The 25,477-nt window shown below is 32.3% G+C and overlaps 1 protein-coding gene across 1 annotated transcript; it reads left to right on the top strand.

Annotated features, from left to right (window-relative positions):
• The first annotated feature begins 227 nt into the window (after nucleotides 1–227).
• On the top strand, nucleotides 228–25,477 carry LOC130635794 (isoamyl acetate-hydrolyzing esterase 1 homolog). The gene is made up of 5 exons (XM_057445268.1): nucleotides 228–384; nucleotides 3,817–3,869; nucleotides 6,337–6,644; nucleotides 8,597–8,715; nucleotides 20,841–25,477. Exons 1-5 carry the CDS (start codon nucleotides 301–303, stop codon nucleotides 20,946–20,948), a joined length of 672 nt encoding a protein of 223 aa, XP_057301251.1. The 5' UTR covers nucleotides 228–300; the 3' UTR covers nucleotides 20,949–25,477.

Raw genomic sequence — 25,477 nt, 5'->3', positions numbered from 1 at the left:
TCTTGCTGGCGCGTATGCTGGAGATTGTCCAAAAAAAAGGCTTTGAGGGGTTGATCAGATAATTACTATTTCTTAACTATTTAAGGACTTTTGATTTAATTTTACAGTGTGCAAAAAATGTTCACTTTTATACTTCATTTATAGCATTAAGGGCAACTTCGTACAATGTTGCCTGTCTTCGTAGATAGATAGATAGATAGATAGACCTCGACTGACCAACCTCGTACATCCAATCAACCTTGTGCGAAACAATCCCAAATAGGATTCGATATATTTCTCAGAACATGCGGAAAAAACAAAATGGCAGCCGAAAAGCAAGGAACAGAGGGACAAGGCAAATGGATGTATCCTAAGCTTTACTTTATTGGCGATTCCAACACACAGGTTGTATTATTTTTGTCGGTTTTTATCTTTTTGTTTTGTTTTGAAGATGCTCATGTACTTATATTTTTAACTTTATTTTTAACTTAGCTAGTGTATTAACTGATCAACAACGAGAAATATAAACTCTTACCACGTACTTACTACTTACTTATTATTTTTGAGGACCTTTATTGTTAAAATCTCTTCAGTTATGCTTTTCTGCTTTGTCTATGTTAAATATGCATATCTATCTTAATACTTTTCTTGCACAAGGTGAGCATAATAGGAAGCACCGTTATATACATTAATTCAATTGTACATGCGTTCCTACGGCTCTCCATCGTTTTACAATATATACTTCCGTTGAATCAATTTCTTTCAGATTTTCAGGAAACATTAATAATAATAAGATACAACTTATGTGTACTTTTCATTAAAAACAAAATGCGGCAAGAAAAGTTATCACGAAAAAACTTGTTTTCTCCTTAATAAACTCTTATAAAAGTTTGATGTTTACCTCCTTCCCGATCGCAAAATATTCTGCAATGGAGTGTTAGTTTTCCCAAATTATTGTAAAGGTGTATTGAATTATTTCCCAAGATTGTTCTAGAAATTTCAAGAAAATTTTTTTTAGCTTTATTATTTTGGTTAGCTTAAGGCTCTCTATTAACTTGATTCTTGTTCATGAGACAGGGCACAGTGTGTCAGACTCCATAATCTTACATGAATATTGCTATTCTGTATTGTTATAGTGCACCTGTAAATTACGTAAATATTGAACTTTTTTAATGTTTATATTTTCCGCGGTAAGCCCTTCTGACTCTAACAGCTGCATGGCATGCAGAAAGATGAAGAAGCTTGCTAAAGAAAGGTCTTTTCCAGGCCATTTCTTTCTATGGAAACATTTTTGAAGCTTTAAACTATTATTGAGTGTAGACAGATAACTTCTGATTGGCATATATTCCTATAAAGTGGTAATAATACTTTCGTTGCGAAGAAACGGAATAAAAAGGATCTCACTTTACCTAGCACCCGCATCTTTTTGGCTGCCACGCAATCGTTAAAGCCAAAATCATATAATCTAATGTAACATCTTTTTGGGGGCTGTCAGCTGTATTTACATTAAAATTTACGTATACAAAAACACATTTTAAGGGAATTTAGTATGTCTATTTTTGAATCAAATGTGTTTTTTTTAGTTTTGTTGACTTTTTTAAAAAACATTGATATATATATATACTTCGGAAATTTTTAAGGACTACCTTCACAACTTCAAACACAGGTGGTTTAAATTATCTTTCTGTTTTTCTCTTGTATGTAATTATATTTTTTCATTTATGTTCAGTATTTTTACCATGGGATAAATATATAAACATCAAACTAACTATAACATCTATAAAAACTAATTTCATTCACTAACAATCTCAATAAAACTTGTCCAGAACTACTGTCAGTATCATTTATTCATTAGACAGGCTTGCATGACAACTGTTTCATTTTATCCTGTATACTTTCCCAGATTATATGAATACTTGTTTCTTTCCAAACCACTGCTCCCTTTAAAGAGCACCCTTGTTGTAGTTTTGATATTTTTATAAGAATACCATCTTTGATTTGCCATAGCATGTTCTTACATTTTTGGCAAAACTGAGACCCATGTTGTGGCAAGATTATTCATACTGAGAAAGAATAATGGCAGAAAGTCTTGCAAATTTATAGTAACTCAAAACTCCAAAAAAATCATCACCTTTAGTTACACCAGTTGGGATAGGGAATTTTGTGCATTAAATTTTAAAAATTTTAAACAAAAAAATAATTTAGATTGAGCAAAATACAAGCATTTAAAAATTTCCATTTTTAACACAAAGTTCATTTTTCGACATAATATATGTGTATCGGTAGTGTCGTTTTAAAGGGATCCTAAGGTACTTTTACAAGTTGGACTTCCTGAAAGATTTTCATAAGAAATTCCCAATGACATATTTACTTTTTATTAAAAGTTCATGTAACCCCAGATATCGTTTTTTAAATATTTGTTTTTCTTGCCGCCTTGATGGCTGCTTCGATCTTCTTGTTCGGTAAAAATTTCAGGCTAGCTCTAGTCCTTTCTGGTAGCACATGACCTTATTAATGACTTGCTATTATTAATGACTTTCATAGCCAAAAACAAATAATATACTGTCGCAAAAAAGTTAAAAATTTTTTTCATACTTTCATACTTTACATAAATTCATACTTTCCAATCGATCTCTGTACGAATGATTTGTTTTTGTAAAAAAATATTTCAACATGATGTACTAGCTTTCTAAGCAATAAAACAAAAAAATAATATTAAAAGCAGGTGTGTGCATGATTTCTTTTATTTCAAATTTAAAAGAATTTATTTCAACAAACAGGTTGTAAAATTTGCTGAACTATAACCTGTCAACCTAGGCGGGTATGATGCTCAAGGGAGTATTTCCAACCTTGTTCTTAACAATCCTTTGGGACAAGGTTGCTGTAAGAGGCAACTAAACTATGCTCTGGAAGAACAAATACTTTTTTTCGTTGGGCTATTTTTTACATGTCTGATCAACAAGGCCTAGCGACTTTCATGTGCGATTTTACCACCTCAAATAATTGCTAACGCGAAGGTACATGTTTTGAAATTATTTTAGTAATTACCTTGGCAAATGCTGAGTGCTGTCTCAAATTACAGAGGTTGTAACCGCCCTCAATCCTATTCGTGCTGGAGGGGGAAGAGTGATGCAGCCCCCTTTCCCTTCCCTCTTCAACTTTTTCCATGAATTTTTATGGGCTTATAGTCACACCTTGATATTTTATTTGCCTTCCAAAATAAAGCGCTACTGAAATAATACATAAATAATACATGCCACTAAAAAGACTGAAGCTAGAATGAAAAATATTTAATGACAAAGAAGGTCGAAGATAACCAAGATGGCAGTCGAGTGACAAGAAAAATAAATATTTAAAAAGCTATATCTGGAGTTACGTGAAGTTTCAACGAAAAATCATTTAGCATTTCTCATGCAAATCATATGGAAACTGAATATGCTTTGTCTTTTTGTCTTTCTATTGTTATATTAACAATTTATTATGTATAAACATGCCTCAGGGTCAACAAATCAAAGTTTCCATTCACCTGCTAGCATGCTGGTCTTAATTTTGTTTACATACCATGAGTATATTATGGGAAACCTAAAGCAACTATGACATCATAACCATTGAAATTTTTAATTGCTCCGATTTAACATTAGAGTAAAAATAGACGGTAAAAACACTAAAAAAATAAAAAACCTCTGTTAACCTTATACAAATTGGATGCAAAAATACAGCCAATTAAATTGAAGACACTTTAATTTATATGTGTATGGGCATTATGTGAGAGTATGGATCAAGAATAGTTAGAAATAACAGCTTTTTGATAATTTTTTGACAAATAATTACTTTTAGCAAGGATATTCATGTGGAGGTTTCCTGGGGATGCTGGCTAATGAATATATTAGGTGAGTAACATTTAACAGCCCAACATTTTTCGAAGTTTACACAAAGTATTTTTTTGAGGAAAGTGCATTTAACACTTATCATCATCATCATCATCGTCATCGTCATCGTCATCGTCATCGTCATTGTCATTCTCAGCTTAACGTCCGTTTTCCATGCTTGCATGCTGTTCCACTCAAAGGACTAAGTACAGAACCCTGATGTACACCAACATTTACACTAAGTTCATCACTAAGTGAATCATTATCCTAACATGACTTCTAGGATTGCTGTACATAGACTGTACCATCGTAACTAGCCACTCATCCACACCTAATTTTCTCAGAGCCCACCAAATAACTTTACGTGGCACTCTATCAAAAGCTTTCTCTAAATCCACAAAGGCAAAATAGAGATTCTTTCTCTTTCTTAAATACATTTCCTGAAGCTGTCTGATTAAAAGTATTGCATCTGTAGTGCCACACCCTAGAACAAAACTAAATTGCATCTTATCTATATCAATTCTTTCTCTAAGTAACTTATCAATCACTCTTTCAATAACTTTCATTACTTGATCAAGCAACTTTAAACCTCTATAGTTACCTCTTTCTAATGCATCACCCTTGCCCTTGAAACAATTCACTATTACTCTCGACTGCCACCCACTTGGAATAGCACCATCCTTTGCAATCTGATTAGCAAGACTTGTAATAAGCTCAACTCCAATAAATCCAGATGCTTTTACTATCTCTGCAACAATACCTGATACTCCCGCAGCCTTGTCAATCTTCAATTTCCTAATAGCCTCCACTACCCATTCTGTCTTGATCTGCATAGCTGGCCCTTTTACAACATCATCATCAGACAAATTATTCTCATCCCAATCAAACTCAGTGTTAAGCAACCTCTGATAATAATTCTTCCAAGCTACCCTTTTCTCCTCCTCTGTGCTAGCCAAAATACCTTCATCATTACATATACACTTCTCACCTACAACATCTTGATTAGTCTTCTTCATTTGGTTTGCTATCTTGAATACCTCATTGCATTGGTCTTCCCTTCTTAACACATCTGCAAATCTGTTTCTCTCTGCTTCTGATTTTGCCTTATACACTGCTGTACGAGCACGACGCTTAGCTTCTAAGTAAATATTTTTTTACCTCGTTGAGAGCTTTCGTTTCACTTTGCCGCACGAAGATATATGTTCTGGCTTTACAGTCAGTAATAATTAAAAAAGCGCTACTGAAATAATACATAACAAGGTCACATGCCACTAAAAAGACTGGAGCTAGAATGAAAAATATTTAATGACAAAGAAGGTTGAAGATAACCAAGATGGCAGTCGAGTGACAAGAAAAATAAATATTTAAAAAGCTATATCTGGAGTTACGTGAAGTTTCAACGAAAAATCATTTAGCATTTCTCATGCAAATCATATGAAAACTGAATATGCTTTGTCTTTTTGTCTTTCTATTGTTATATTAACAATTTATTATGTATAAACATGCTCAGGGTCAACAAATCAAAGTTTCCATTCACCTGCTAACATGCTGGTCTTAATTTTGTTTATATACCATGAGTATATTATGGGAAACCTAAAGCAACTATGACATCATAACCATTGAAATTTTTAATTGCTCCGATTTAACATTAGAGTAAAAATAGACAGTAAAAACACTAAAAAAATAAAAAAACCTCTGTTACCCTTATACAAATTGGATGCAAAAATACAGCCAATTAAACTGACTTCCACTCTTTCCAAAATTTCCTCTTTTCTTTTATACACTGGTCAACCTCGTTATTCCACCACCAGGTCTGTCTATGTTTAGTGGTTCTTTCATCCACCCACAGATATCATTAGAAGCTTCTAGCTGACAATTCTTCAAAGTAGTCCAAGTACTTTCAACATTGTCACTATCACACTGACCATTGTGGGTTAACTGCTGAACTTTTGCACTAAATTGTCTTGCTACAATCTCTTCCTTTAGCTTCCAGACAACGGGGCCTGTACTTTCCCTTGGCTTTTTCAACACTCTTCAAGATAATATCCCAAACCACCAACTTATGCTAGGAAACACAAAAAAGAAAGTGTGATTAAAGCTCTGAATAATTTTTGTCATTAATGTAATACATGACTTTTTCGCTAATTTTGTTATAAAAAGTGTTAAAAAAAAAACCAATCAATTAGGAGAAGACAAATCTTTTTTTAAGTTCCAAAAGTTTTTTACATTTTGAATTAATAATGAATTTCTAGTAAATTGGTATTTTATAAAATTAAAATTGTATAGCAGCTTAAAAAATAAATTAGATGTTTCAGTAGTTCTATTGGACAAATGGGACTCATGTTCTATACTTCTTTCTATTTGTATTTATATCTTATATACAAGTGGATGCAATATGCAATACTTAAGGTTCTCGACCCAAGTAGATTTAATCTTTTTAAAAGACATACAATATCTACTTAAATATCTTTTGATTTCTTTTTATTAGAATTTGTGATGTTGTAGCACGTGGTTTTAGTGGTTATACATCTGATCATTTAAATTTAATGATTCCTGAACTCCTTCAGAATGATAATCAGCCAAAAGGAACTATCGAGACAGCCGTGATACTTCTTGGATCAAATGACTCTGTTGATGAAAAACTTGACAATCGTCATGTTCCTATTAAAAAGTTTGAGCAAAATATACAGAATATTGTAAAGGCTCTGAAGGAGAATAATGTAAAAAACATTGTTTTGATGAGTCCACCACCTGTTGACGATGTTGCATGGGGGAAATGGCTATGGGATAAAAAAAGTGAGTTAAAAATTTTATATAATGTTGACCAGAACCACTTTTCCTAAAATTTTGTAATAAAAGTTTTAAATTTTATTGGACATGCTGCAATCCTTAAAATTAGGGTTAGCAATAGCCTCAAATCCTTTACTATGTTGAGGCTGTTCCACTCAAAGGACTAAGTACAGAACCCTGATGTACACCAACATTTACACTAAGTTCATCACTAAGTGAATCATTATCCTAACATGACTTCTAGTATTGCTGTACATAGACTGTACCATCGTAACTAGCCACTCATCCACACCTAATTTTCTCATAGCCCACCAAATAACTTTACGTGGCACTCTATCAAAAGCTTTCTCTAAATCCACAAAGGCAAAATAGAGATTCTTTCTCTTTCTTAAATACATTTCCTGAAGCTGTCTGATTAAAAGTATTGCATCTGTAGTGCCACACCCTAGAACAAAACCAAATTGCATTTTATCTATATCAATTCTTTCTCTAAGTAACTTATCAATCACTCTTTCAATAACTTTCATTACTTGATCAAGCAACTTTAAACCTCTATAGTTACCTCTTTCTAATGCATCACCCTTGAAACAATTCACTATTACTCTCGACTGCCACCCACTCGGAATAGCACCATCCTTTGCAATCTGATTAGCAAGACTTGTAATAAGCTCAACTCTAAAATATCCAGATGCTTTTACTATCTCTGCAACAATACCTGATACTCCCGCAGCCTTGTCAATCTTCAATTTCCTAATAGCCTCCACTACCCATTCTGTCTTGATCTGCATAGCTGGCCCTTTTACAACATCATCATCAAACAAATTATTCTCATCCCAATCAAACTCAGTGTTAAGCAACCTCTGATAATAATTCTTCCAAACTACCCTTTTCTCCTCCTCTGTGCTAGCCAAAATACCTTCATCATTACGTATACACTTCTCACCTACAACATCTTGATTAGTCTTCTTCATTTGGTTTGCTATCTTGAATACCTCATTGCGTTGGTCTTCCCTTCCTAACACATCTGCAAATCTGTTTCTCTCTGCTTCTGATTTTGCCTTATACACTGCTGTACGAGCACGACGCTTAGCTTCTAAGTAAATATTTTTTTTACCACCTGACTTCCACTCTTTCCAAAATTTCCTCTTTTCTTTTATACACTGGTCAACCTCATTATTCCACCACCAGGTCTGTCTATGTCTAGCTGGTCCTTTCGTCCACCCACAGATATCATCAGAAGCTTCTAGCTGACAATTCTTTAAAGAAGTACTTTTTTCTCAATTTTGTTGTGATACTTCTAGACCGAATAGCCTACTAAAGTTCATTAAATTGTCTGTCATGTTAATTAGTTTTTCAAGTTGCGGCTCACAACACTAGGAACCTTGAATGATAAACGCAATCACTTTATAATAAAGATAAAAGATTTTATTCTTTTTTTAGATAATGTTAAAAGTTTTTGTAACAATCTATTTAATTCGCTTAATTACATGAAAACTAGTCGTTAGCCAGTGGAAAATCCACGGATTCGTCCGTCCTTTTTATACCCCATTGCGTGCTTCTCGCTATTGTGCAGCTAAGCTACCATTTTGCGTGACAGACAGATGTATACAGGTATTATAATATAGATATTCCCAAGTTTTGCCGATGATATTTAAAACTGTTAACACTTCATTTTCTCACCTTGGCAAAGTGCTGACTCAAACGACTAATTTAGAGGGCTGAAATGTGTGAATATGTAAAGCTTTTTCTTTTTTAATTGGTAATATAATAATATTGCAGGAGGTTATAAGGATAGACTTGATACAGAGGAAGTTGAGTTTAGATCTAACACAGTCTAGATCAGATTGGAAGAGGGTCATTAATATACCCTGTCCAACCCATGCTAGCATGGAAAACGGACGTTAAGCCAAGAATGATGATGATGATGATGATGATAATGTTTTTATTTTATATTGTAGATAAACCATGTGCAAATTTTAATTCCAATCTCCCAAAATACGTGGATGTATGCAAAAGAGTAGCTGACATGCACAACCTTACCTTTGTGGATTTATTTAATGACATGTTAACAAATCAGGTGAATGTTGTAATAATCTCAACTATTGAACTTTCAGTTAATAAAAGTTTAAACCTCATTTTTTTATGGGAAGAAATCCACAGGAAAAACCTCTCTTCACCAAATCCTAGCATCTTTCTTCCTTCAACGCAAATGCCAGAGGCAAAAAGCTTACTGCTGAAAAGTAAACAAATGATGACAAAATCCATCTATTTACTAATACATTTACTAACATGCAGTTTTATAGGCATGGGCTTTACCAAATAAGGACGGGTGAGAAAAAATACAAATAAAAATTATATACAACTAAAAATCATTTTATTGGTTTTGGTAAAGTCACATAGCAGGACCATGAAATAGAACGGTAAAAAAGGGTTTAAATGACTAAACTAAATAATGTATATAACCTGGAGAGAAAAATAGTTCATACCCATGATGGACCCATAATTTCAACTACTGCTCACAGAGATGTGCCATCCAAGGTCTGTGTAATTTGCAATGACAATGGCAAAAAAAATACAGTCATGTCTTTTCTATGTTTTTTCAATGAATGAGTGAACGACAAAAATTACTACTTAATTATTATCTTTTTTGACGCAGGGATGTGAGGTGATTCAAAATCGTTTTTTATTATCCACTATATATAATTATATTAAGTTAATTTAAAACCAAGAGCTGTCTAAAATATTAAAGTCGAAACAGTTGTTTTCTAAATTCTTTTGTTTAATCACGATAGCACAATGACTCCTATTTTTTTCTCATGTTTTTACTAGTGTCTTCAGGCAATTGCTTTTAATTAATTCTGATCACTACTGACTTTTAAACTGAGTTCTTTTTTTTTTGTTTTTATTATTGAGACTTCAATACTAATGAATAATACTGATATTTATTCCTTGCAAGTTTTAGACAAAATTGTACTGATTATGCATATATTTTGCATGCTTCCCAAACAAATATTTTTCAGGCTTCCCATGTCTTTTTTCAACTTCGTCCCAAAGATTTTTTACCTCTATGATGAATGTCTCAGTGGCCAAGAGATCCTAAAACAATTTTTCTTAACCCTTTTTCAATTGTAAGACGTGTTAATTTTTCTGTAAAAACTTATCTGTTAAATAAAAGGACAAACATACATTACTGTTGGATGACTCAACTTAATTAGTTGTTCTACGGCAAAGTTGATAGTAGCTTACGGTCCTTCAGCAAATCATTGTAAATTAACATTCAACTAACAAAAAATAACATTGATTATGTTCTATACTCATTATATTTTCACAAAATGGGAAGGAAAAAAATTTTTTTTTTCCTTTTTGTTTTTTATTATTTTTTTGTTTTCATTGGTCGGTCAGGCCCATAGAACAATTAACTAAGTTGCAGTTGCCTTACCACAGAATTAACAGTATAATTGTAGTGTTGTCTATACTGTTTCTTGTTCTATTTAAAACAGGAAAGTAATTACGTGGTAAATCATACTAAGACCTAAAAAATCTTTCAAGGAAATTTATTATGGAAGCCTTACACTGCCTTTTTTATATTTGTGCTTTGATTGTCTGTCTCCACATATTCACATCTGTCAAGGTACTTTTACAAGTGCACATTTTAGAGATGTAGGTTGGGAATTATTTTGAGTTTATACAAAACAGCGTGTTTTCAAAACATATACCATTGGTAATTTTATGGCTTGGTGAATTTACAAATAAGAAGTCCCTATAACTTTGTGTGACTGCATGAGCTGAAAGAACCCAAAGACATGTAACAAGAATTCTATTGATTTTCCAGAGTATAGCCGTAGATTAGTGGTTATAGCTTTCGTACTCTGTGCGGGAGACCGGGGTTCGATTCCTCTTGACGGCGATTCAACATGGGCGAGTGAATGTTACCATAGCCCCGGGTTAACCCAAGCCATGTGAGGGAAATTGGGGAGATGGCACACTGTGTGGGCCGTCAGATGTTGCGGGAGTTGTCTAGTAGAGCGTGGGCCCTACTAATTGGGTCTGCGTAGCTCAAAATGAGCATTAAATACTCTAGGACTCTCCATCTAAGCCATGGCCCCTCCTGGAAATAATAGACAGGGTATATCCCTCGATATTTGTGAGGCTAGCCATGTAAAATATGCACATCTATCTATCTATCTAGCTAAGTTACCTCCTAAAGCAATGCACAAACAAACTTTTGGCGGAAAATCAATTACCATTTTTTACGTTTGTCACCACAAACGTGGATAAATTATATCACTGCAGAAAACACTAAAATATATTTAATAAAATGGCACTTTTCCTACGTTAAACTTTAATGTGCATTTACCAACTTTTTGCAGGCCTATCAATAATTCGCATAATTCTGAAATGAGAAACTAGCTGAGCCATTAATTGCTCCCCCAATTCCAAAAATTTTTTCTGGCTGAACAATATCAATTCATCTTACATGGAAATCAATGTTCCCTTTTTTATTATTTACAGAAAAAAAGAACCAAAATATATAAAAAAAGATAAAATAAAATAAATAAAAAGACTGTGACCTTGAGGGAGCTATTTATTGCTCTGCTGTTATTTTCTTATTGATAGGCCTGTTTTTGTGTATTACTTTTATAGCTTTTATTTTATATAAATATAATATTTTTCTCTGATAAAAAAGGGGTAGCTAAAACATGTTTTTGTGTTTTGTTAAGGTGGCAATAACCCTTTTTTAGCTGTCCACATTTATTTATTTACTCAGTGTATTATTTATGCCTGTTTACATTTCCTAAAAATATAGGCCTCAATACATAATAAAATGATTTTAACTTGAAACCAAAATTGATGAGTCACCAGAAATTTCTATGTAAAAAATCCTTGTTTTTCAACGAGAATTTGTATTTTTTGTGACCTGGGAGCTTTTTCCTGCGTTTTTATTTTTCATGTTGGAGACAAGTGGGGGACTACTAAACTTTTGAACCCCAAACACGAGAACTTAGCGTTACAGCTAGGGACTCTCTCAGTATTAACTTTCTTGTCTCCGATAGCCAAAAAAATGTTGCAAAAATGAAATAAGTTTATTTTTATAGCATAACATGCTGTAAGAAAATATACAAAATGTAATTTTTATTTCAGAGGTTCTTAACCAGTTTTTCTGAACATACAACGTAAGAAGTTAAATACAGTATACTGATTAAAGTTGTTTTCACAAAAAATATGTTTGTTTCAAGCGAGTCATTTAGTAGTAAAATGTTGTTTCTTATTTTCTTTGTTTCGATGTGATGAAAACAAAGTTTAATGCAACTTTACTCAGGTTAATAATACTAATTGAACTATTTGCCATTATTGAAACTAAAAACTCTAAAAAAACATTTTGTCTGAATAAAATTTTTAAAGTAAAACAAAAATACTATCAAAAGTTAAAGCTTGTGCAGTGTAGCATAATGAAGATCGCCTAAATTTCTACATACTGCACTGTTTTTGTTATTAACGTTTCTTTTTAATAATTACTCGTTCCTTTCTGTATAATTTGCAAGCACGCAGACTAAAGGGCCTGATACACTTGTATGATATCACTGAAATATATAATTTCTTATAATATAGGTTTAATATGTAGTTTTAATATGTATAATGTCAACACCTGGTATGTGTGTCATAACCTCATAATTTGCAGCATGGCTATAATATTTAAATAAAATCAAACCAATTTGATTTTAATAATATTGTTGGTAATATGGTTTTGAATGCCTTTTTGTTTGTGTGACGATATATCTATTATCTGCTAGCGTTGTTGTGGCAACGATGGTATGAAAGTATCACAATACAAGAAATTATAAGTATATTGTAGAAAAATTATAAATTTATTGTAAAATATATTTAATGATATTATACAGGTGTATCCTGGCCTTAGATTAAATTAATTATTATAAGTTTTAATTTAAAGAGGAATTGTTAAGGTATTTTGGTGAAAGATAATAGTAATATAGCTATAAAATCGTGACAAGTGTGTTATAACAGAAATATATGAATATATAGTGTGAAAACAATTTTATGTAACTAATTATGTACAAAAGAAATTCTGACTGCCACCTTAAGTTCAAAAGTTTCATCAGCTAAATCCATATCTGAGTAACTTAAGTGACCTTGCCCCCGCGGATTGTTAGTTTTCTCTTATTATGTATGAGAACCCCTAAGAACAAGGCTGGCAATACTTATTTGAGCATCATATCCCACCTAGGTTGATAGAGTATAGATAAGTAATTTTTAACAACCTGTTTGTTAAAAGGAGTTTTTAATTGTTAGTAAAAGTCATTAATTTGAGCGTTTTATGTAACAGATATGATAACGAAAATTATTGTTTTTGTTTTACATCCACACAATTTAGGAGGAAACTAAAAACACTATTCAAAATATTTATTCTTTTGGAAAATTAAATTAGTAGGCTCAGAACAATCATTTCTTCTTGTTGTACTTTATCTTTCTGATATTGTCTGGTTTCGTCTCGCAATATTGTTTAAATTCAAGCTAAATTAACAAAAATTGTCTTAAGTAAGCAAATAAAAAAAAAAAAAATCTTCCAAGATCAGTTTAATTTCGATACAGGAAAGACTCAATTCGTGTCAATTCCTTATATTGAGAGACATGATGATCCATAAGTCCAACTTGAAAAGCTAAAATGAACTAAATTTAAAATAGTTTATTTATTGATTTTATTTCATCTGGGTGTTATAAAAGCAACCTGTACGAGGTAGAAGTGATTTTTTTTAATTTTTCATTTTTTTTTTTTACTTGCTTTGCCAGTTGTAATGGCTGTTAGAACTTGGATCTTCTTGCTGAAATGAATGGTTTATTTTACTAAAAAACCTTGGACTAATCAGGGATCAAAATAAGAAATTTGAAAGGCAGGTGTGTAATCGACAGTATAAGGGAGCTTAACATGTTATCCATACAATTCAGTTCACTGGTGTGATTAATAACACATGGTGGGAAAAAAAAATTGTGCCCTGCGAACAGGATAAACAAACTAATAAACTAATACAAATAAAAGTTATATCCTGAAAGTAATAATTTGTGTGATTGAAAAAAAATATTAACAGTAAATTTCGAAAAATGGTGGAGATTGATCGAGTATGGAACAAACTCGCACTCCAAAGAAAGTATTTGTTGGGTGTGCTTCACTTCATTTTATTCCCAGAAACCTGAAAATTATAACTTAGAAAGAATAACAATTACTGACTGATCACCAGGGTAAGAATGAGAAAAGATGGTCAGTCATAACTCAAGTTCTGGTTGGTCATGACCGATGACTGGTAGTTATTTCGATTCCTGTTCATTGGCATAAAATTTTTGTTTGTCATTTTGTTTTTTATTTAAATAAGAGCTGTTAAATTGACTTATCTTCCTTGTTTTAAATATATAGTTTTCCCTGGTAAATTAAAAAATTATGAAAAGTTATTTTTATGTTGAACATTAAACTTTGGAAATATTTAGTAGGTGTATAGCTGCCTTCTCTAAAAATATTTATGGTTCTTAAAGTTGTTTTTATTATCTTTAAAATTAACTTGACACTGTGCAACAGTAAACATCAGTAAGGGAAACATGATCTCTTGGGATACTCTTGGGATAAAAAATTAAAACAAAGCTATTTTATTAGTTGTAGAGCAATCTATATCCAAAAACTTTTTAGCTGAGAAGAGAAATTTTTTCATAACATGTAAAAACCAAATTCTAAAGTTTATTTATATTCAAAAGAGTTATTGTGGAGCATTAAACATATGCACCCTTGTCCCCAGGTTTTTTTGTCTTTTTGATATGAGAGAAGACAACGAAAAATACCCTGGTATGATTGAGTGATTTTCGCCAATATATCGCCAGATTATGCGAACACGTTAATTTATGCGACTAACAAAAGCGGAACTCTAATTTATGTTCCAGAAAATATGCAAGAAAAATTATCTTGGTAACTGTAATAAGCGTCTTTCAATTTTTAAAAAATATGTTCCTTTTTTTAGCAGGTTACATAATACTTTAATATAGTTTAGCTAGCTAGTACCTAGCTAGGTAAACTCTATTAAAAAAAAACTCTGAAAACTTAGCTGAAAGCTGTTTTTTATTTCTTATGCTTTTTCGAGTACGTATAAAAGGAAAAAGAAAAAAGTGATTTTCACTGGAGTTCCCCTTTAACAAAATTGAGGAGCTTTGATAGTGGTGATTCAAAATAAACAATATAAAAACTATAAAAAATAACCAAATGTTAAAATTTTTTTCAGATGATTTGAGAAGAAAAATCAGGACATTTAAGGAAAATTTAGGTGACCTTTTGAAATCAGCATCTTTTTAAGTTGTTAGTGGGTTGATTTTACCTGCCTCTGCATAAATACGGTTAAGGTATATATTATTGAAATTCATAGATTTCCCCTTTTCTTCTTTTTCTTGAAGAAATTCATTAATTTAAGTAAGTATTTGGTAAATTTTTGAAAAAGGGTCCCCATAAGTATATATATTTGTAAGATTTGTTTTTGTGGCGCCATAGATTAGTGGTTATAGCTCCCGTACTCTGTGCGAGAGACCGGGGTTCGATTCCTCTTGACGGCGATTCAACATGGGCGAGTGAATGTTACCATAGCCCTGGGTTAACCCAAGCCATGTGAGGGAAATTGGGAAGATGGCACACTGTGTGGGTCTGCGTAGCTCAAAATGAGGCCAAATATATTATTGCATTGAAACACCATGCCTAAAACAAATCACGACTGGTTTACTTATATAATATATTATATAATACTGAATAACATGAAAACGAGATTACTTATGAGCGAATTTTAAGTTTGCAGCGAAGTAGTGCAGACATGGTTTGTTTACTTGCCATATTTGCCAAGTTAATTTGTCATACAGATTGTTATAACCATTTGGTGATAATATGGGATAATAGTATGCATCACTGGGCCATTCTAATGCTTTTGTGTATTATTCTTGGTGTTAAATGAGCTAGGTGTTAGCTAGATTTGAATATAATGATATGGGTAGCTAGCTATTTGGCTTGTTGACTTGTTCCAAACAAACGTAAAATTTGAAGCTGTTTACAAAAATTGGTGATGTTGCTGGTATATATCCTGTGTCTCCAGTGTACCTTTTTTTTAAACAACATCTGTGAAAAAAACATTAGCCAGGATTACATAACTCACATTTTACACATTTGTGATTTCAGAATTAGTATACTAATTTAATTTGGTGGGGAATGTTGGACTTTAAACTTTCCTTGGAATGTTCTTGCTTATTTGTGTCACATTTTAGGCCTCTATCATAGATTATATTTGGTAAAAAAAATTGTTAAAAATTCCAAAATATAAGGTTCACAAAAGGGATGATATCCTAATTCTTAAATTTTGTATTTAGAGAGTTACCATCTTGGTATTTTTCAGGCAAATGAAATCGTCCAGTGATTTCACTCAGTCAAAAACATTTTTCCTTAAAAGGATCACTTCACAAAACAATTTAAAAATTGTTGCTTGAAAAAAAAATAACACTATGGTTACTGACGTACTGAGTAGAAAAAAAATTTCTCTAAAATTTTGTCCACGGAATGCTTGTCATGTCGAATTTTAACAAATGAAAACAATGTGAGTTTTTTTTGTGGGGTCAAAAACAAAAAAGAATGCCATGGAGATTATTTTCTGTAAATAAACAATTTGAACAATTCTGCAAGATTAATTTTCAAGATTTCATGAAAGAAACCAAAATATATTAGGACCTGGCTTTTACGAACATTGAGACTGAGATTTTGCCAAAAATTAAGCATGTTCGCAGCTGAAATCCAGACTTTAAAAAGAGTTTACTTTTTTATATACACAGATTTATGATAATCTCTATACTCTATCAATTCATATTACTTATAAACTGTAAGTTTAAGGTTAAGGCATGAATATACAAAAAAGATGTGATATTTTAAAATGCTTTTAATTCACCAAAACTTTATTTTGATATATTAATGTATATATTTTTAGAAAGCCTATATGATTACCTATATTTATTAAGAAAAAATAAAATTTGAAGGTTTAATAGACACAAAAAAATTACCCCTCTCCTACAAATGCAATCTCTTTTACAAAACTACTAATTTCTGAAGTTTGCTGTTTGCTTTTTTGTGATCACAAGACATTGATCTAAAAATGCTTTTTTAATTTTTTCTTATTGTTTTTTACTTTTGGAGTTATTTAGTATTAAAATTTTTTCCACAATTTTTAACCTCTAATTGTCAGAATACTGATCATAACTTGCGTTCTACTCATTCTCTCAAGAAGAAAAAAAAAACTTTTTTAGATCAAACATTCCTCTCCACGCTAAGCGTGCTTTCCATCCCACATCCTTTATAGTTTTGTAAAAGAGATTTAAAATGTAAGTGATACTCTCTTAAAAATTTAACACTGTGAAAGAGCTTTTAAGTTTCTTACAGAAATTTTATACTTCTGCATAATAATTGATCACTATGGTAACGACTATTTGTTAACCCTATTTGGTATGGGCTTTTTTGACCCTTGTAAGTATGGGGGGGGGCATAAAGTGCCTGCGGGCTGTAACTTTTGTTCAGTTTGGTTTTAAGTGACAAAACTTGGCACAAAGAAGCATCAATATGTTGTGACTTAATTAGTGCCAAAATATTTAAGTTGATATGTCATCACAGGAAGTAATGACATCATAATGAGACAATGGTTGAAGAAAATATGTCTTTCTTGGAAATTCTTGTTTTTTATTTTTTTTAAAACTATTTACAGTACTAGTCATTAAGAAAGTAATATAAGAATGTAAGATATTATCAGCAACATTAACAGGTGGTATAAAGACAAAGGATTTCTCTAAGGAGAAAATGGAAATCCATCAGAATTCAAATCATCAAGAATTTTTTTTTAAAAATTATATTTGTGAACCTTAGTTTTAGTAACTGTCATGGAATAAAACTTAAACAATAAAAAAAGAGAAATAGGAAATTAGTAGCGTGTAGTAGAGCGTAGTAGAATGTATTTCTCTGTAGTAAAGCGTATTTTTCTGTAGTAGAGTGTAGTAGCCTGTAGTAGAGCGTATTTCTCTGTAGTAAAGAGGCGTTCATAATGGTCTCGCACTATATACAAACGAAAAATTATCGTGACATCTTCGCACAAAGAGATTCTTATCAGTACATCACTTGTAGTTGGTAGATAAGCAAGGGATGATGGCCGATACGCCAGTGGTCATCATAATATCAGAGACAAAGAAACAAATTTAGCAGACACGCCTAAATATTCATTTTCAATTTCACATCCTGTGTTTTACTGCGCTTACCCAACGAGACATGATCCGTTTGTGTGAGCCTTAGAGAATACATTACAAGCAATGTATGTCCTAAATACCATGAGTGTTCACTATTATGCTTTGTATTCATACATCAATCGTCAATTCCTCACAAGTTACTTTGGGGATATTAATTTTGCTCTTGATTGTTGAATGTCTAGTTGCGGTTTTATGAAAGAATAGTCGAAATTTCTATCTTTGAGCTGGAACGTGAACAACCAGTGTGTAATGTCATCCATACTTCATAATTTGCAAGTGCAGAAATTGTTACTTTAAAATTGCTCTACCGTGTTTAGTATTTGCGAAAACACTACAAAAGTCTTCATGGAAAAAATAAATAAAGCCTTTTCAATGTAGTTTATATGTTCAAACGCAATTCATGATAGCCGTTCACTGGGTGAAGCAAAACTAAATTTGGATTTGTTTACATCCTACAAAGAGCTTTTTCTCAGTAAATCAAGTGTAGTTGGCAGATAAACAAGGCATAAACGTTGATTTGCCAGTGTTCATCATAATATCACATACAAAGAAGCAAATTTAGGAGACCAGCCTAAATATTCCTTTTCAATTTCACATCTTGTGTTCTTCTGCGCTCACCCAACGAGTTCGAAATACCCTCAATGCTCAATGAACAAATACAACTGGTAAACGAGACGGAAGACAACCCATTTATCCCAGATGCCGAGGAAATAATTGATGCGGCTCCCTTAGAGACGATCGTAGACGAGGACGAAGAAGGCAATAGTGATATTGAGATCGATTAGTGTTTGTTTTTATTATACTTTTAGAAATATATGTTGTGTTTATTAAAATTGTTGTTTTTATTTTTTAGCACACTAAGACTTTTGCATAATTTTATAAGTCCCCTCCCATTTAACCCCCCGCCACGCCCCTCCCGAATAAGCCCCGTCCCCCAAAACCCATTTTGACAAATAAGCCCCCAGGGGCCTAATCGATCATTAACGGTAGACGTAATAGATCTTTCACGGTTGCGCAAAGCATTCTGGGTAATCACTATGACAAAATACAACACCGCTGCTAGCAGGGATGCGAAGTTTATGTGGTGGCATGGTTTTCCTGTTTATACAAGTTAATTTTTAATCAATTCTTATATATTTTACAGAAAAAAATTAATTAAAAAAGCTAAAAAGTTAAATCAAGTGAGCTTGATGGCTTCGGTTGAAGATATTAAATGTTTGCAGAATTTTTTAGAACTTTCTATGGCTGAACTTCAATTTTTCCTTTCCCAGCGTGGGCTTCCAACATCTGGATCACATGGAACGTTGGCTGTAAGAGCTCTGATTGCTCATGAGCAAAAAGTAGAAGTAAAAGCCACTGCTGAACATACAATTTGCTTCTGCGTAACATGCGAAAAGACATTTGATTCAGACAAAGAGCTGACTTGGAATGTTTGGAAGGCTAAGTCGGTTTAAAATAACTGAAACAAATACCCTTTTTGGTTGGTTCGTTTTTAACGAAATTTCGAACGTTTTCTTCTCCCTTTAAAATTTGAACTGTACATTCTAATTTAAGTAGTTGTGGATTAAAATTTGCCATACACTCAATTATAGTGCCTTATTTTTCCTGCGCGTGCAGAAATTGAGGTAACTTTTCTGATTAGTTTGTTTACATTTTTACCTCCATTTCTGTGTGCGCATCGGGCATTACATAATCACTTAGATGCGTGCGCAAGTAAATATCAGGACTGTGATTCCATGTATTGGTATTCCATCTAATCATGTGCAAAATTTGATTGTTGTTTTAAAGATGAGAATAGATTTCAGCTATAAAATGGCTACTGACCGGTTTTGATTCTGCCCTGTAAAATACAAAGCCATTTGTCAGGGGCACAGACCTCACAAGCTTGGTCTGTACTTTTGAGCCAGGCTTTGTATTTCACAGTACGTTATCAAAACCGGTAAGTATTTGTTTATTAATGATTAGGCGGACGTCACAAATATTTGCTGTTAGAGTCACCCGACTGACCCTAATTTTTGATCGAAATTTTTGATATACTGAGTCGGAAAAACTAAAATGACAAAAAATATTATACGCTTGTTGTCTCTCCACAGCGATTGCAGCGATTGTTGTGCTTCGCTTTAAAATGTGAAAAGTGTTCACGCGGAAACTGCCGGAGGTTCCAAAGTTATCATTAAATATCGGCGATTTAATGGCGCGCGTTAATGGCTGGATGGTTGGATAAAATTTTTTAAAATTTTGAGTTATCATTCGCCGATCTACCGACCGACTCTATTTTTGGTGCTCAAATGACTCTAACACCAGATATTTGTGACGTCCGCCTTATGTAATTTGGATGCCAGCTATCGTTCAAAGTGTTTCCACTCTTTGAAGGCTTGAAATGCATAAAGAACTGTCAATTCTGAATTCCAGCTTGTATTGAGGCTTTCGGTGGTAAACTAGCTGTATATTTATTTTTACTATAAAGCCAATGTTTAGCTAGCTACTTATAAAAAGCCTGTAATTAGTAAGTTAAAAAGAACACCCACTGTGCTGAATGATAAAAGATAAATGGGCTGGGTATTTCTTTTGAATAAACTTCACTTCTTTTTTTCTGAACTTCTGGTAACCAATTAAACCGGGGCTATGGTAACATTCAGATTCACTCACCCATGTTGAATCTCCATCAAGAGGAATCGAGCCCCGGTCAGAGTACGAGAGCTATAACCACTAATCTACGGCCCCACAAGTAACCTCGAGATTTCCTCCTTTACACAAACCAGGGTTTCAAATAACCTGGAAAATACTTAAACTTGAAGTATAGACCTATATTTTGAAATTTTAAAAAGTAAATCTCAATTATTACGATACACAACATTACAACAATATATCATTGGCTATCGGTTGTCTTTTCAGAAATGGAAAAGGATGCAGCCTGAAAGGAAAGCTGAAATATTGAGGTATCAGAAAATATCTATAAAAATAATTCGATGGCTTAAAAGGTTTGACTCACTGATGGTATGACAATACTGGGATCTATTAAAGATTAAAATTGAAGAGGCGTCCAGGGCCTCAATCTTGACAGTCCCACCAGTGAATCAGAACTAGAGATCAAGACTATCACTGTATAACATATGCACATTTTACCAGGAATTCCATGAAAAAAAACAACACGCATGAATCTATATTGGAGAATTTGCGCATGCAATTTTTTAATTTTTAGTATTCACTTATTGAATGGTTTAAAAGTGTTAAATATATTAACACATTGTTTTGTCGGTAGAAGTAACCTATAGCAAATATATACTGCAGGAATTCATGGCAAAGGGAGGGCTATGTCGTACGATGTTGTATTCACTGCAATCATCTACTATTTCGTTTCCCGTGTCAATCCGCCCCTCAACATGGCCGCAGATTATCTTTTCACAGCAGGTTATATTTTCTCGTAACGATTGTGTTTCTTACTAAAAGACATTCTTTTTTAAACTCCAATTCCATTTCAATCTTTTGCTCCTTACAATTCTTTTTTTCGTGGGCATGATGCATGTGCATTGATGTTTTAAAACAGATGATCATTCCAATTTATTTTAAAAAAATTTATAATTTGTTAGGATTTGTGCATTTAATGTTTACAAAATCAAGATTTTTAATTTTAAAAATGTTACCACAAGATTTTTAGTTCCGTAAATTCTCAGTGATCTGCTGTTATAAGACCAAAAAATAACTTTTTGAGGAAAATGATGATAATAGGTATAATTTACATATAAAAATTGATTCTTTCCAGTATACAATTTCTGGCAACAATAACTTACGCTGTTGATTGTCATAATACTTATTACAGCCATTCATTGGAAAGCCATGCTATTAATAGTACACATTAACTGTGGAAATTTCCTATTAAAAAGTTTAAATTGGTGTTTTTTTTTTTCAATTATCTGCTGAATAATAATTTTATAAAAAGATTAAAAAATAATTTTTTGAGGAAAACGTTTGTTTTTAAAATCTGATGTGGTGGAAAAGTAGGCCAGGGTTGATTTTTTTTATATAAAGAGAATATTTTTTTAAATATAATTTCCACCAACGTGAAATGCAGCTAATTCCATACTGAATGCATGTTCTGAAAGAGCTGGCACATTTATATTTATTTTTGAAAAAAAGAGACAGTGTACGTCATCTATTCAAAGATATCTGAGTTAAGCATATAAATATATTTCTGTAGCCTGAGCTAGATTGAATTTTGTTAATTATTTTGAGTAAGCTTATTTTTTAAAGAAAGACAAATAGTGCTGTGTGTTCACTTTAGTAGTAGGAATACTTTTTGCCACTTGAAATACAATTGAACTGAAGATATTTTTTGTCTTGTATGAAAGAAATTTGGACAATACTTTAAGGCAAGAACTTCTATTGTTCTTTGCTCACGTGATCATTATTGGGAAATCTTTTCTTCTTTAATGTTAGATGTGGCCATGCTGGCTTTATGCATATTGGTTGATTTTAATTCGGGTTGCACTGAAAAATTATTATATAAAAAACTCAATTTTAATATCTCAAAGAAAACTTAGTTAAAGGAGCACTCCAGTGAAAAAAAAATATTTAAAAAAAAATGTTATATAAAACATAGAATCGGATAATTCTCTTCATGAGAAAGACTTTACAAAGCTGCAGCCACACTTTTTTTAACATTCTTTTCGTCAAAAAACTTATCATTTGCTTCATTAAAAAATCTTTTATACTTTACAAGCCAATTTTTTTTTTTTTACAGTTCAGCAATATTTTTTCTCTGCACGCGCTTTTTTTGCGCACAAATGTAAACAAATTTTATGTAACGTTGAAATTTTCTCTGTGATGGAGTACCATTGAAATGCGTGATATAAAATCAAATATGTTCGGGTCTAGATAAGTTGGTAAAACGGGGTATTATTATTGTATAAATAAAAATCAATCTTATGATTATGGTAGGTCATAAATGTGTTGCAGAAGCTACTGACTTACAAGTGGTTGTTTTGACAAAGCTGTTTTAGAAACTGCATTATCAGCATTACATGCAGCCGTTATAAAGTTACAAAGATTGAAGAAAATGGATACATTTACCTCCTGAAAATACTTGGCATGTCCTTCCATCAAAAAAGCTTCTTTTTTGAAAAACAAAGAATAGAAACTTGAGCGCTACGAAAGATACATGTGTAACTAGAAAGCTTTTTTGTCGGTGTTTGTATTGGAAATTCGTATAATGTTCTCTTATTTAATATAAAAATGTACAAAACGTTATTTGGTTGAGTTCTGTGGATATAAGTACAAATATTGAGATAAGAAGAAATGAGAAACTTTAATCGCGTTCACTAGCTAAAATGGCATTTTTACAAAGTGGCAGAGTATCTTAATATGGAAGTTTATTTCCTGCAGATATCTTTTAAAAGAACTATCTGTGAAGTGCGCCAACCAAATATAAAAACTTTGATCGCTTGGTAGATCACCTACACAACGTATTTTGTTTAGCTGTTTTTGAGTTCTTTCTTTTTCACAGACGGGATTCTGTGAAAACTTACTTCTTTACACTTCTCTGATCGATCGGTATATAGAAACACAGAGCAACTAACCATTTTTTAAAGATTTAAACGTAATTTACATACAAAAAGCGATTTAATGTAAGCTGTATTTATAGGTCTTAACATGCGCTCGCTTAAACTTTCTGCACGATGTGATGTCATTATTTATAAGTGGGTCCGGTCCGAAATAAAATCGCGCCTGTCTGTTTTTTATGAGAAAAAAATTGAATATGCGAAGGCTTGTACAACAATTTTAAATAAGAAAAACAAGTAAAGTAAGTTTTTTTTTGATTTCTTATGCTTTTCTGAGTACGTATAAAACAAACAAAAAAAAGAAAAGTGATTTTTACTGGAGTTTCCCTTTAACTAGGCTAGACATGTTTGAAATCTGTACAATACTTGTTAAACTGAGACAGTGTAGAGATACTGCTAACTTGGTACCATAATTATTCAAATAAGTAGTCAAATTTTTATTCAGTATATTGACTTTCAGGAGGGACATGTTATATGTACAGGTAATATTGCCAGTTGAAATACCCCTAAGTTGAAGTATATCCCTCTCTTCAGTCAGCTAATTTCCTACCTCAAGGCTTTATTGCGACTTATGCTGAAAAATTGAATAAGCAATTTCTGAAACTTTTACATCCTGTTTTAATTTATAACAATCGTGGAGTGGTAGAATTAGTTTTACAGTGTAATGATTTTAAAAACTAGATAAATTTCTGTTGTTTTAATTTAATGATGATGCGCAATGTTTTTTGTTCACAACTCTTCTCAGGATTTTTCTGTTCTAATTTATACTTTGCTTTTTATGTTAATCAATTTGGTGGTAATTTTTGCTTCTTTACTGTTTTTTTTGTTTTTTTTGTATTTCTAATGCAGGTAAAACCAAAAAAAACTTTGATGAAAATGATTCTTGGAAGAGTGGGACAAGGAAGTTTTCTGGTAACAAAATTAGTTTTGTGTAAATACTGATACTATGTGTGACCTTTTGTATTTCTGTGTTATGTTATTTAAAAAATATTTCCATTGTTGTAAAACCATGAAAGTTATTGGTTCGAATCCAATCCATCTTTAAAAGGTGGTAGTTCAAATGGAAGAACAACATGGTGTGTAATTAGTTTCATACTGCAACAAACAATAATGCAAATCAATTCAAAAAATTTTACAAACAAATGTTTCAAAAAAAGAGGTAACTATAAGAAAAGAAATGAAAGAAGTAAATTTTTTAATTTACTCGGGATATACGTTCAGTTATTCAGGTTTTGCTGAGCTATAACTACAATCATGTTCATAAATTATTGGAAAAACGGCTTTTGAGGCTTTTTTCAGAGTTTCCCCCCTCTCCCCCAACAGTCAGTGTTGATTTTGTGTTGATTTGTGCCCCAAAATACTGCCGGCGACTCTGGAAAAGACCTCCAACCAACACTGAAGAGTGGGGGGAGGGGGAAAGTGGTTTTTCCAAAACTATTATGAACATGATTGTAGTTGCCATGTGAAATTCAAATCCAATAAGTAAAATTTAGTTAAAAAATAATTTTTTGAGGAAACTAATTTATCACACCGCAGTTTGTAACATGTAATTGGTAATAATGTAATTGTTTCAAGAAGCTTGAAAGGTGGATATATTTTGGATAAGGTAGAAGATTGGATTAATGAATTAAAGATGCTGAGTAAAATTGCTAAAACAGAGTCGCAAGGGACATAAAGTTGTTTTATCAGTGGCTGGCTACAAGCATAAATTAACATACTGTATGCGAACATACCACACATATATAATTATTGGAAGAAGTACTCGTAGTTATTAATTCGAATTAATACCAGCACTGACGGGAGGTATTAAAGTAAACAATAACGAGAGACAACTGCTGTCACTCCCGGTTAAACTTGGTCGTCTTACGAATATTCTAAAACTTATCACAAATAACTGAATATCTTGGTAAACAAATAAAAAAACAGACTCGACAATATGAAGAAGATCCAGAACTGAAACAAAAGAAAAAACAA

The sequence above is a fragment of the Hydractinia symbiolongicarpus genome, chromosome 3, assembly GCF_029227915.1.
Source record: "Hydractinia symbiolongicarpus strain clone_291-10 chromosome 3, HSymV2.1, whole genome shotgun sequence".
In the NCBI taxonomy this organism is placed as follows: domain Eukaryota; kingdom Metazoa; phylum Cnidaria; class Hydrozoa; order Anthoathecata; family Hydractiniidae; genus Hydractinia; species Hydractinia symbiolongicarpus.
This window is presented reverse-complemented; position numbering and strand designations above follow the sequence as displayed.